This window comes from Mastacembelus armatus, chromosome 14 (assembly GCF_900324485.2).
Source record: "Mastacembelus armatus chromosome 14, fMasArm1.2, whole genome shotgun sequence".
In the NCBI taxonomy this organism is placed as follows: Eukaryota; Metazoa; Chordata; class Actinopteri; order Synbranchiformes; family Mastacembelidae; genus Mastacembelus; species Mastacembelus armatus.
Genome location: NC_046646.1, coordinates 24,127,457 through 24,139,003, shown reverse-complemented (window position 1 = coordinate 24,139,003; position 11,547 = coordinate 24,127,457). Strand labels below are relative to the sequence as shown.

At 44.0% G+C, this 11,547-nt stretch overlaps 2 protein-coding genes across 4 annotated transcripts; one reads left to right on the top strand and one right to left on the bottom strand.

Annotated features, from left to right (window-relative positions):
- The first annotated feature begins 320 nt into the window (after positions 1–320).
- On the top strand, positions 321–6,036 carry alg8 (ALG8 alpha-1,3-glucosyltransferase). Of its 2 annotated transcripts, none has more exons than XM_026329166.1 (13): positions 321–408; positions 890–968; positions 1,101–1,294; positions 1,672–1,781; positions 2,517–2,584; positions 2,671–2,797; positions 2,924–3,027; positions 3,214–3,334; positions 3,455–3,594; positions 3,835–3,974; positions 4,198–4,295; positions 4,565–4,637; positions 4,842–6,036. In XM_026329166.1, exons 1-13 carry the CDS (start codon positions 332–334, stop codon positions 5,065–5,067), a joined length of 1,557 nt encoding a protein of 518 aa, XP_026184951.1. In that variant the 5' UTR covers positions 321–331; the 3' UTR covers positions 5,068–6,036. The 2 variants fall into 2 exon arrangements, with proteins under 2 accessions (XP_026184951.1, XP_026184952.1); XM_026329167.1 differs by having other exon boundaries at positions 322–408; positions 901–968.
- An 889-nt stretch (positions 6,037–6,925) lies between these two features.
- Positions 6,926–10,071, bottom strand: guca1d (guanylate cyclase activator 1d). Of its 2 annotated transcripts, XM_026329170.1 has the most exons (5): positions 9,993–10,066; positions 9,306–9,711; positions 7,814–7,963; positions 7,613–7,700; positions 6,926–7,065 (listed from the first exon to the last, which is right to left on the bottom strand). In XM_026329170.1, the coding sequence occupies exons 2-5, from the start codon at positions 9,498–9,500 to the stop codon at positions 6,944–6,946; spliced, it is 555 nt and encodes a 184-aa protein (XP_026184955.1). In that variant the 5' UTR covers positions 9,501–9,711; positions 9,993–10,066; the 3' UTR covers positions 6,926–6,943. The 2 variants fall into 2 exon arrangements, with proteins under 2 accessions (XP_026184955.1, XP_026184954.1); XM_026329169.1 differs by having other exon boundaries at positions 9,306–10,071.
- Between the last annotated feature and the right edge of the window lie 1,476 nt (positions 10,072–11,547).

The window sequence follows — 11,547 nt, the reverse complement described above, 5'->3', positions numbered from 1 at the left end:
ACTAAATTTGCTTGATACTAGAATACAGTATTACACAGAAATAGGCTCAGATGGATATTCAGCTGTGACATTAAAGTTATGAACACATTAATGCTTCAGTACTGAAAATACACCAAATAATAAATACTTCTGTTACTCTATTTTGATGCACAAGTAAAAATCTTTATTATTAGTTTTAGTTAAGAAAAAACAGAGTAAGAAAATAGTAGTTTGTGTGTTTGTCTCTATCAATAAAACATTAAAACCATTAAAATTATAAAAAATGAAGTGTTTCCTGTTCGCCCCGGAGCTGTCAATAAAGTTGTGTTTACAAACTCAACCCCTCGGTGTCATGGCGGACGGTGGGAGCTGGTTTGCAGCGTTAGCATTTGGAGTTTCTTTGCTCAAGTGTCTCTTTATCAGCGCATAGTGAGTGACAAACTGTGATGTGGACCAGTTTCAGTCCGTTTCGGTCTGTTTTAGTCCGTTTCAGTCCGTTTCAGTCAGCGGCGCAGCGACAGGTCGATAATGTTAAAGGACAAACAATTCAGACTGTTAGCATCTGGCTATTCGGTTAGCCACGGGGCTAGCTAACTTTGGGCTTATCAAATAAAAACAAAGTCTGAGGAGGAGAAGCTGCTATAAAATCAACTGCGTGTAGTCACTAGTTATATTTGACTTTATACAGCAGCTTGTGTTGGTTTAACGTGTTTTTTCTGCGGGTTTATGCCACAAAACAGCCTCAAGGTGGCGCCGGTTTCCGTTTGCAGTTCGTTATAAAGTTGTAACGGTCAACCAGTCTATGAAAGTTGAACTGTGGTTTTCGGTGGGTTAGCTATCAGTCCAGGCTCAGGGTCTTAAATTGTTGGTTTTCCTTATGGAGTTTGGTTTGACTGTTTGTGTCTGTCAGTCACTCCACAGACTTCGAGGTGCACAGGAACTGGTTGGCCCTCACGCACAGTCTGCCGGTGTCCAGGTGGTACCATGAGGTCAGTGTGGAAACAGCTTTCTGTTAACCAATTAGTTAGTTAACATAATTTTCATTCTCAGTGTTGTTGGAAAGGAGCTCTGTAAACCCAGAGGAGACAATGTGATGATTTATTTTTCTGTTATCCTTGTAGAACACGTCAGAATGGACTCTGGACTATCCTCCGCTGTTCGCCTGGTTCGAGTTCGGTCTGTCCCATGTGGCTCAGCACTTTGACAGAAACATGTTGGTGGTGGAGAACCTGAACTATGCCAGCGCGTCCACGGTGCTCTTCCAGAGGCTGTCGGTGATTTTCACTGACCTGGTTTTTATTTACGCTGCCAGAGAGTGAGTCCACAGTCTGACCACATGAATCTCTTATTACATCTGCATCTAATCTACACACACAGCAGGTTGTATCTGGACTGTAAAAAGCTGACAAGACTCAGGACTTTAAACACATTTTTACATTTTTCAAATCTGCTTCACTTCTTTGAACATGTGGCCCAGTCCATTCAAAGGTTCCTAAACCTTTTCTGTCAGAGGTGTTTAATACAGCCAGATTTAAAGAGGGTTAAAGGAAAAACCTTCTATGTTTGTGACTGTGTTGTGGTTTCTGTGTGAAAACTGAATCTACATGAAAAACAAGAACTTGAACCAGCAAGTGGAAGTTTGAATGTTTAGGTGTTTCTCTAAAAGTTTGTCACCTGTCCTCTGTCCTGCAGGTGCTGCAGATGTGTTCAGGAGCAGAAAGGCTCTCGGGATATTCTGAATCAGCCGGCCTTTGTCCTCGCCGTTCTGCTGCTCTGGAATTTCGGCCTCCTTATCGTTGACCGTATCTTTCAGCTTGGACTCCTCATTAACACAGCCTGCAACAGCTGCGTTTGACGGTTCTTCATGTTTAAATGTCGTCACTTTCTGTCTCTCTCTAATGCTTCATTACTGATCAGCTGTAGGTCGTGTTTAAGAAGAGGCAGAGAAAGTTTGTTTGTTTAAAGCTTAAAGGTTCTGTGACTTTTTGACCAGCGGTTTCACAGCATCCCACTGATCTGTGGTTGTAGGTGACGTCAGAAATGCAGCAGTTCACCAATAAAGACAGAGAAGAAGAGGAAGGACGTTCAGTCGATATGTTAGTTTGAGCTTATGTCTCCACACAATAAGATTTAATGCTGAATGTAAACTCAACCTTTGTTACAACACAACTGCAGTGCAGCTTAAAGGAAGCAAATCCAGAGACCGACAGCAACAATGGATGTGGTGTCCTCAGTGTAATGTGTGTGAAATCAGAACCTAGTTCAGCTTATCAGTCTGAGCCGTAGACCTCCATTGTTGTCCACAAACTATTAAAAACCCAGCAGGGAGCCAACAGTGTTTAGAGATGATTTACATGTCGTAAATGGAAGAAAAACACAATCAAATTTAAAAATCTGTTTTCCTTCCATGTATTTATCAAGTATTTCAGATCTTAAGCTGAAGTTTAAATCTCAGTTTCTGGGTCAGTCTGTTTGGGGTGACCAGTGACTGAATTTAGCTCCTGAATCATCAGAACCTCCTTGACCGTTTCCCTCAGACATTCATTTCCAGTACAATGGCTTCTTGTTTGGGTTCCTGCTGCTTTCAGTGGCCAAGCACCTGCAGGTAAAACCATCCCCTGAAATTTGTGACTTCAAAATGTTGGTGTAATTTTAACAGGAGCGAATTATTTCTGTTTTTGTGTTGGATAGGCTCATCACCTGCAGGGGGCACTGCTGTTCTCCATCCTGCTCAACCTGAAGCACATTTACCTGTACGTGGCTCCGGCTTACGGCATCTACCTGCTGAGAAGTTACTGCTTCACTCAGGACAACAAAGGTACGACTCACACATGATCAGCACTGTGACTGATGCAGCTGAAACCTGAAGAAATCAGCAGTTTGTGTTGCGTTTGGAGACAAATGAGTTTGTCAGTAACAGCCGGTGCTGTGTGTTTTTGTGCAGATGGATCTGTCAGGTGGAGCAGTTTCAGTCTGCTCCGTCTGCTGACTCTGGGCGCTATCGTGGCCTCTGTCTGTGCTCTGTCCTTCGGCCCCTTCATCGCCATGGTGAGTGGAGTCTTCCTTTCATAAACCGCAACAGTGAATGTGGCGTATTTGTCGACTCAGCTTCAGGCTGATCAATCACAGGAAGCTCGTGTGCAGCCATAAGTCTGCCAAACTGTTTCCAGGGTAGGAGGTCGATGTGTTTTTGTTATTCTTGTTCCAGAGACGTGGTGATGTCGTGTTTTTCAGGGTCAGCTGCCTCAGGTCCTGTCCCGTCTCTTCCCCTTTAAGCGGGGTCTCTGTCATGCCTATTGGGCCCCCAACATTTGGGCCCTCTACAATGTGCTGGACAAGAGCCTGGCGATGCTCGGTGAGATCCCTCATGTCAGATGAATAATTGGAAATTGGACTCATTGTTTTGAATTGGATTTTATGTCACATCAATCTGTCAACATGGTTTCTTTTTTTTCTTTTCTTTTTTTTTTTTTAGGGGTTCGTCTGAAGCTGCTGGAGGAAGCGGAGCTTCCTCGAGCATCCATGACAGGCGGGTTAGTTCAGGAGTTTCAGCACTCAGTCCTCCCGTCTGTCTCTCCCTCCATCACGCTCGTCTGCACTCTGCTGTCCATCCTGGTGAGTTTCTGTTACAGACTCCGGCTCCTGATCCGAGGATTTTAACATCAGACATCTTCACGTTCTGAGTCCAAGCTGACAGTTTAACTGTGTTCACGTTTCCCACATCTGATGCTTTCAGATAGGCTCTGGGCCACTTGCACATCTGGTCCTATATCTGATTAATATTTGATCTGTGACCTCTGTCAGGATGGACAGATGCACGTTTTTAACCTCCTCTCTGTGTTTGCCTGTCTGAAGCCGGCCGTGGCGTCCATCTGGTGGCGGCCCTGTGGTGCTCGCGGTTTCCTGCGCTGCCTCCTGCTCTGCGCTCTGGGCTCCTTTATGTTTGGCTGGCACGTTCACGAGAAGGCCATCCTCATCGCCATCCTGCCGCTCAGGTGACTCTATGACTTCTGTGTCTGTGTTACTGAGTCCAGATCCCATCCAGAGACTGACAGCACCAATGAATGTGGTGTGTGAATCCAGAACCTGGTTCAGCTTATGGGCCTGTGCCGTAGACCTCCATTGTTGTCCAAAAACTATTAAAAACACAGCAGGGAGCCACACCGCTGACCTGGAACATTTACTAAAAGCTTTTTTTGTTTGTTTTCCTTCCTGTAGCATCCTGGCAGTCGAGAGCAGAGAGGATGCTGGGATCTTCCTGGTTCTGACCACCACAGGTCACTACTCCCTGTTCCCGCTGCTCTTCACCCCCGCAGGTAAACACAAAGAGATGGGCGGAGGCTCCAGCAGGAGCCGAGCACAGATGATTATTCTTAATGGGAGCTAAGTTATTAACACGTCCTGTCCCTCTTTTTTAGTTTTACTTTTGAATTCTGTTTGCTCCATTTAAGTTTCAGATGTTTGTTGTTTTAGACTGTTGAGATTCTGAAAGAGCTGCTGCAGGATTTGAAAAAGCTTTTTGGAACAAGCTTCAATTAGTTAATCTCTGAGTTTAGTGCCATTTTTCTGGAACATGTTTTTACAGAGCTGCCCATCAAAGTGGTTCTGATGCTGATTTTTACCATCTACTCCTTCACTGCTCTGAGGAAACTCCACAGGTAAACAAACTTTCTATTGTCTTGATATGAAACTTAATAAATTGGTCTTAAATTCATCATTTGAAATGGTTTTAAAAAATTTGTAAATGAAACTTGATGAAACCTGCAGAAACCCTGTACAGTACCCACAGTGCTTTGCGGTCATCAAGATCACTGTAGAGTCTGGTTCCTTTATTAACCCAGTTTCTGCCTGTCTCTCCTCAGTGGCCAGGGCTCGCTGCTCCATCCTCTTGAGCTTGTCTACCTGCTGGGTCTGGTTGCCGTGGCGATTGTCTGCGAGATCCTCTTCCCTTTGTCACCGTGGAAGCAGCGACTGCCCTTCCTCCCCCTGCTGATCACCTCGGTGTACTGCTCCGTGGGCGTCTGTTACTCCTTCTTGCGTCTGTACGTCAGTCTGCTGAGGCAGCGGGAGAAGCTCAAGCAGCTGTGAGACGTTGTGCTGCACCAGAGAGGTCACAGGTTTGATCCCAAACACACCTACATCCGTCCTGCGTAACGCGCTCACCCAGATACCGACTGCTCACTGTGCACGTCAGACTCTCGTCCTGTGGAATAAAATGTTTACCACATTTTTCTTCTTTGGAATATTGTCCAAACATGACGCATCACATCCACATCTGTTTTACCATTTTGAATATTGGGCGTTTCTGCAGCTGTTATTTGACGCTGTCATGTTTAATCAGTTATCTGATTACTGAAATGATGCAGCTCAGCTGAATTTTCTTTTATTTCTACCAAAAAAAATTTTGAGGCAGCGTGGAAATGTGTCTGGAAACGTGGGATGACCTGTGTTGTACTGCTGTCTCAGTCAAATCAGGAGACAAAAAGACGAAACACGTTTTTTTTTGTTCCTGCTGGAGGAAATCTCGTTTCTGGACGGATCTAACGTGAAACCTCCAGGTGGATGAAACAAACTGTATCAGACTACTTCCTGTTGTCACGTGGACCAAAGGAAAACTGAAAGACAAACGATGTATAAATAAAATTTTTAAAAAAGGGAATTTTATCCCATTTTTTTAATGAGGTTATTGTTTATTTTGATTGAAAGAACTTCAGACTTTTAATCTTCACTTCCCACAAAAGCTGGATTCAAACAAACTGAGAGCAGGATTTTCCCAGGGGAAGCACTTAAAAAAAAAAAAAAAAAAAAAACGCTCTGTGTTGATGTCGGCGTTTAAATGAAAGACAAAGGTTTGGTTAAAAACTTTATTGATAAGGCAACACAATACATGATTGGTTAAAATGAGCTTACAGTGCTTTACAGGGAACTGTTAGCATTGATGCTAAACTGGATCTAACGGTTTGAGTATCGGCAGCTTTGAGGACAACAGGGCCTCTTTTCTTCACCTGCAAACGTCAAGTCTAACATCAGTAGTTAATAAACACACATTCAAAAACACCTGTCATCTTGTTCTGGTCTCACACGTCCTCATATAAAAGTAAAAAGGTTTGAAACGCTCAAATCATTGTGGATTCACCAAACTTCAAAATAAGAGACTCAACAAAACTACTGTGACAACAAATGTGCAAGAGCAAAACAAAAATAACATTTCAGGTGTTGGTGTTTTCCCAAGTGTCGGCGCTGCTCGTTTAAATGTTAACGCACTAAAGTTGTTTAAACGGTTTTCAGGAATTTGCCTTTTTAAATTAATCAGTGAGATCAGGGTCCCGGTCTCCATTTATAATGTGCTGGCCTTTTTACCTTTTTAATGGTCTAACACATGCTGAGAGAGGACTTTCAGTAGGTTCCCTTGAAAAAGTTGAACACATTCTCCCATAAAGGTTAGCGAGTGTTAAACATCTGAACAAAAGCAGCCATGAATGAAATCTGGTGCAATGTGAGCAAAGATTTCATTGTCAGGTTTTGGTGTTTTGGACACAATTCAGGTGATACCAACAAAAGTACGGAAGTATGACACCCGACCCTGGACACGGTTGGCATCTTTAGAAACTTGGATCTTAAGTACAATTTAAAGTAAATTTTTGTGGATAGATTTTTGTGAGAGTGGGTGATTTATTTTTGGTGACGAGTTTTGCTGGAAGCCTTAAAGACCCTCAAAAGACCCTGACAGTCCACCCTCAGCCATGTACAGTTGGACAGTGACAGTCGAAGCTCAGAGGTTTGAACGGCCAATCACAGTCCATCGCCGTTTACTGTCCATTGTTTCCTGTTTCCTCCGTCTGACCAGACACCAGCTGAGGATTTTAAGGGGGTATGGGAAACCTTGTCTCTGTTTTTGAAGTGGGGGGGTTAGTGAGGGGGAGGGAAAGGGGGCGGGGTCTGGAGCCCCTGTGCTGCAGCTGCATCACACCCGGCCCTGCACAATTATCATTAACACCGGCGTCAGGTCCATCAGGTTCTTCAGCATGTCCATGATGTCCTCGTGGTCTTTGGCTCCCTCAATGAACTCCTCCAAAGTCATCTCACCTGACAGGTCAAAGGTCAAAACAGCAGGTTTCATAATCCAGAACCTGAAAACAAACATGTGTATCTGAACTTTTCTATGTGCTCTGCCATGAGTCATGTGATGCCCCCACATTTATCTGCTGAACCTTTGGGGGGACCTGACCCTGATTCACTGGACTGAACTGACTGTATATAAACAGTCTGTTATCAATCCCAGTATGATAAGTACTTTTACTTGACCTGCAAGAAAGTTGCTAATACCACATCCCTTTGCATGTAACTATTTGTACTTTTACTTGCAGACTACTTCCTGAGTACATTGTTACTTCTGCCACTTCAACTACACAAAGCCAATACTTGTGAAGGTTAATTGCTGAGAAGTAGAAAAGTAAAATATTTGAATACTTGTCCCTTGTTTTGGAGATCAGCATATCAGCAAGGTTTAAACCCTATAGACCCTATAGTGGACATCTGAGTGACAGAGGCAGTACCAGCGTGGACACAGCAGTACTTGGTTGTATTAGTGACAGTATGAATATCCCCTCGATTCTGTCCTCCTGTCCTTTACCTTCTCCTTTCACATCGATCCTCTCGAAAATGATCGAGACGATCTCCTCGGGGTCGATGTCTCTGTTTCGTGTGATGTCCTGGATGGCCTGCAGGGGGCAACGTACAGTCAGAAAGCAGCAGAACAGATGGAGAGCAGAGCTAAACACATTTTTATGCCTTTAAATGTTCAGCAGGTGTTCACTTGTTTTGTATATATTACTGAGAAGATGGTTTCCAGTTCTTCCTTGTCAATCTTTCCATTGCCGTCCTGGTCGAAGAGCTTGAAGTACCACTTCAGTTTCTGGTTGATTTCTCCTTTCAGCATCAGGCTGATGGCTGCGATGTATTCCACAAAGTCAATGTACCCGTCCTGCAGACACACAGACAGGAGGAGTCAGTTTGGATCTGGGTTTCTAGAAAGACGATTTTGGTCTCGTCTTTTGTCACTAGGTTGGCCTGGGTGACATGGACCTGCCGCACATTGTGCCTAAACAAAGTCTTGAATAAATCAGCCCCAGCTGGAAGCTTTGTCTGCTCTCCACAGTTGGGGATCGTGTTTAAAATCTGACCTCAATACGCGGCAAAAACGAGAATCAACGTCTGAGCGATTTCATTCAAATCCATTTTTAATTCACACATAAAACTGGAGTCAGGCTGTTTTTATAAAAAAAGCCCAACAGAATACAGGGAACATGCAAAATTAAGTTTTATTGTAAAATGTCGTCAAACCTGCCGTGTGAGTCTCTTGACACTGCAGCATTTAACATCCTTTAAACATTAAACCAGAGTCTGTCACAGTTTTCAGGGTCTAATATTTGAAACGGGTTGTAGAAAAAAGCTGATTCAGGGAAAGTGACCACACAGAATAAAAACCTGGAGCCTTTAGAGCAAATATTAAGCATCAAACTAAACTTCTGAGCTCTCAGATCATCCTCACTGGGCTTCCTGAGTCCACTTAGCTCAGCATAAACACCAAACAGGATCATAGCTCGGGTTGCCAGCGCTGTAAGCCACTTTGACAGCGAGCCAGTGGAGGTTTAACCTTTGTATCAGAAATTCTGCAGATTATTTTAATTTGAGAGGAAGAAACTTGACGCAGACGTAAAATATTCTGGTTTTTGCAACGTTGACGGATACAGACAAGCTCAACTCTACAATGAGACAAACATGACTTCTGGATAACTTTCACAATAAAAGCACATATTTTAGATCAAAGTTTTCTCAGCATGGTCTTCTAGTGAATATAGTTATTAGTTAACCTCAGGAAGTATCAGCAGTAAAAGTACACAACATACGATTCACGTAGCTAAAACATCTGCATTAATTAAGGAAGTACTGAGGTCCTGTATTTCAAGTAAAAGTACATAGCTTCATGTATCAGCAGTATAAGTATATTAATAGTATCAGACCTGTAGAGCTAGAGTAATAACAGAAAAACTAAGTATTATCAGCTTAATGAAGTTAAAACAAAAACTTGTCCTGATACTTTATGTAATTGTAGTGTTTTTACACTCACGTACTAGAGATTTTGAATACTTTGTTTAATATTATGTTTTAGGCTTAGTTAAAATAAATGTAAGGTCTGAGTCTAGAAAACAGATGTAAAATAAAATACAACAAATGTGAAAAAAGCCTGTCACATTTAGACACAGTTTATTTCGCTACCTTTACTTTGAAAACCGTTGGCGTGTGTGTGCTGGTGTGAAACGCACCCCGTCCATGTCGAAGGTGAAGAAGACCTGGTCCACGTAGCTGTTGGCGTTCTCATCCAGGCCCTTCAGCGCCAGGATGGCCTTCAGCTCGAACAGCGTGATCAGGCCCGACGGAGACTCGCGCATGAACTTGTTGTACCAGTGGTGCATGTCCTCCGCCAGGATGTCGTCCAGGTTCGAGCCATGGTTCCCCATGGGCGCAGTCCGACAGGTGCACTGAGGAGACGCGAAACAAAACCTCACGGGAAGAAAGAGGAAGAAATCCTCGTCACTGATGAAGACCGGGGCTGGTTTTAGATGAGCTGCAGGGTTCCTCAGATCCTCAGTGGGTGGATGTGTGAAGGGACCGAAGGAGCTGGCTCCAGGGGCTGCAGGCCTCTTCTCCGACCCTCCACAGCAACAAAAACTACAAGAATCAAAAAGGTTAGAAATCCGTGGCATCAGTGTTGAGGCCGAAGGCTGACGTCTAGTGACTCTGCAGACAGAGAGCAAACCTCACGACTATCTCTAACCTTCTTAGGTGCTGGAGGAGGAGTCCAGCAAGCTCTTAAAATAACCTCCTAATGAGATCAGGCCGCTGTGCTGCAGGGTGCTGCCCTCAAGGCCGAGCCAAGAGGCTTTACCTGCCTAGTTCAGGTGAGGGAGCTGTGCTGGCCCTGGAAGCAGCATGGGTTACGTAAGACTGACCTGAGTGTCCTGGTTCAGGTGGAGAGGTTCCCTGATGTGATGCCCACGCAGGATGGTTCCCCCTCAGAAGACTGATGTGGATTCTGACAGGATTTTTAAGGGTTTTGAATGATGCCTCGGGGGAAAGGTGTTCAGGTGTGTGTGGTCGTGCTGAACCTGCAACTCCTCTTGGTTTCACAATGAGTTTCAGCTCAGTGTTCAGGGTTCTGGTTCTCTGGCTTTTAGGCCGCAGCAGGAAGCAGCTATTTTCAGAGCTACAGCAGTAAAAAGGAAACACTAGGCTGAGACTCAGCAGGTGGACACTGGTCCACATGGATCAGCAGGTTGGTCTGCAGCTGCTGGAGGGGAAAGAACAGTTTGATCACATATCAGCCTAAAAAATGATGATATGTTCATGTTGTTTTACCTGTGAGGCTGAAACCAAGTGGACAAAGATCTGATGTTATTGCAGGTTAAAGCCAAGTTTGAGTTTAACTCTGAAAACAGTCCAAACTGGAGAAATGTTCACAGATGAACTTGGACTTGACCTGGTCTTTCAGCTCGTGCATCATCATCATCATCGGCTCCCTTTCATTCATTCATTTGGTTTTTCTTATGCACCTTTCTGGAGAAAGATGCAACATGACCACAGACAGAAATAAAACGGGATCAAAATAAGACAACCCAAGTTTTTTTTTCTGTGCAAGTTACAAAATATTCACCATTAAACTCATGGACAGTTTGAAGTCAATCAGGGGATTGTTTGTTATATATGTAAAGCTAAACGGTCTGTGATGAAACCTTAACCAGACGTGACCCTGAATTATTCAGGGTCAACCCCTAAAATCAGAGCCATGGCTGAGAATCAGCAGCTTTACCTAGAAACAATGTCCGAGTGTGTTAATCAGATTAGTCAGCCAGCGGGTTAAATCAGAGCTGCGCTTTTATTAGACTCCACAATGGAAAACGTTGTTTTGTAAAAGGATCAGCAGCAGTGGGATCTAACAAAGATCTTTTTCCATTTTCAGCACATTTTGTTTAGGTTGTTGGTGTCGGTGACTGTCTCTTTGTGGGTCCTTTGACTTTTTAATGAGAAATGGTAAAGTCATGTTGTGCAGAGGTTTTGGTGCAGGGTGCTGGTTCCAGATGGGCCTTTTCTCAGTGCGTCTGTACTGGGTCCACCCACCTGTCCGTATGGGACCCTGAACACCTGTTATGTATTCTCCCAGCATGCCTCTGGGCTCAGGTGTGTAGTTTTTGGCAGGGTATTTTCACTTTCCACAGTGGCAGCCTTCTTTTGTTGATCCGTTTTATTTCGGGCAGCGCAGAGACTGGATGTGAGTGTATCACAGGGTGAAACGGATTATCCGGGCTCAGATTGAAACCCAGCACAGGTTTCCTCCTCACTCAGATCCTTCTGTTCCAGGTAGCCGTCCTCAGCCGGTTACGGGTTACCGAGCTGGGTGGAGCTGTGCTAGCTGTGGCAGATTCTCTCACTTTCACTGAGCTGAGTGACATAACTTGCTAAAAAATCTAAAGCTTACTCTAAAATAAAAGACTCAGAAAACTTCAAAAT

What these genes read in the sequence shown, in the direction of transcription:
- guca1d (XM_026329169.1), bottom strand. Translation starts at nt 9,746, where the DNA reads ATGCCACGGATTTCTAACCTTTTTGATTCTTGTAGTTTTTGTTGCTGT. An exon ending in TCACCTTCGACATGGACGGG is followed by an intron (nt 7,964 to 9,305) that starts GTGCGTTTCACA and finishes GTGTGTCTGCAG; the next exon opens with GACGGGTACATTGACTTTGT. An exon ending in GATCGATGTGAAAGGAGAAG is followed by an intron (nt 7,066 to 7,612) that starts GTAAAGGACAGG and finishes TTGACCTGTCAG; the next exon opens with GTGAGATGACTTTGGAGGAG.
- alg8 (XM_026329166.1), top strand. Translation starts at nt 332, where the DNA reads ATGGCGGACGGTGGGAGCTGGTTTGCAGCGTTAGCATTTGGAGTTTCT. An exon ending in TTTATTTACGCTGCCAGAGA is followed by an intron (nt 1,295 to 1,671) that starts GTGAGTCCACAG and finishes TCTGTCCTGCAG; the next exon opens with GTGCTGCAGATGTGTTCAGG. An exon ending in CAGTGGCCAAGCACCTGCAG is followed by an intron (nt 2,585 to 2,670) that starts GTAAAACCATCC and finishes TGTGTTGGATAG; the next exon opens with GCTCATCACCTGCAGGGGGC.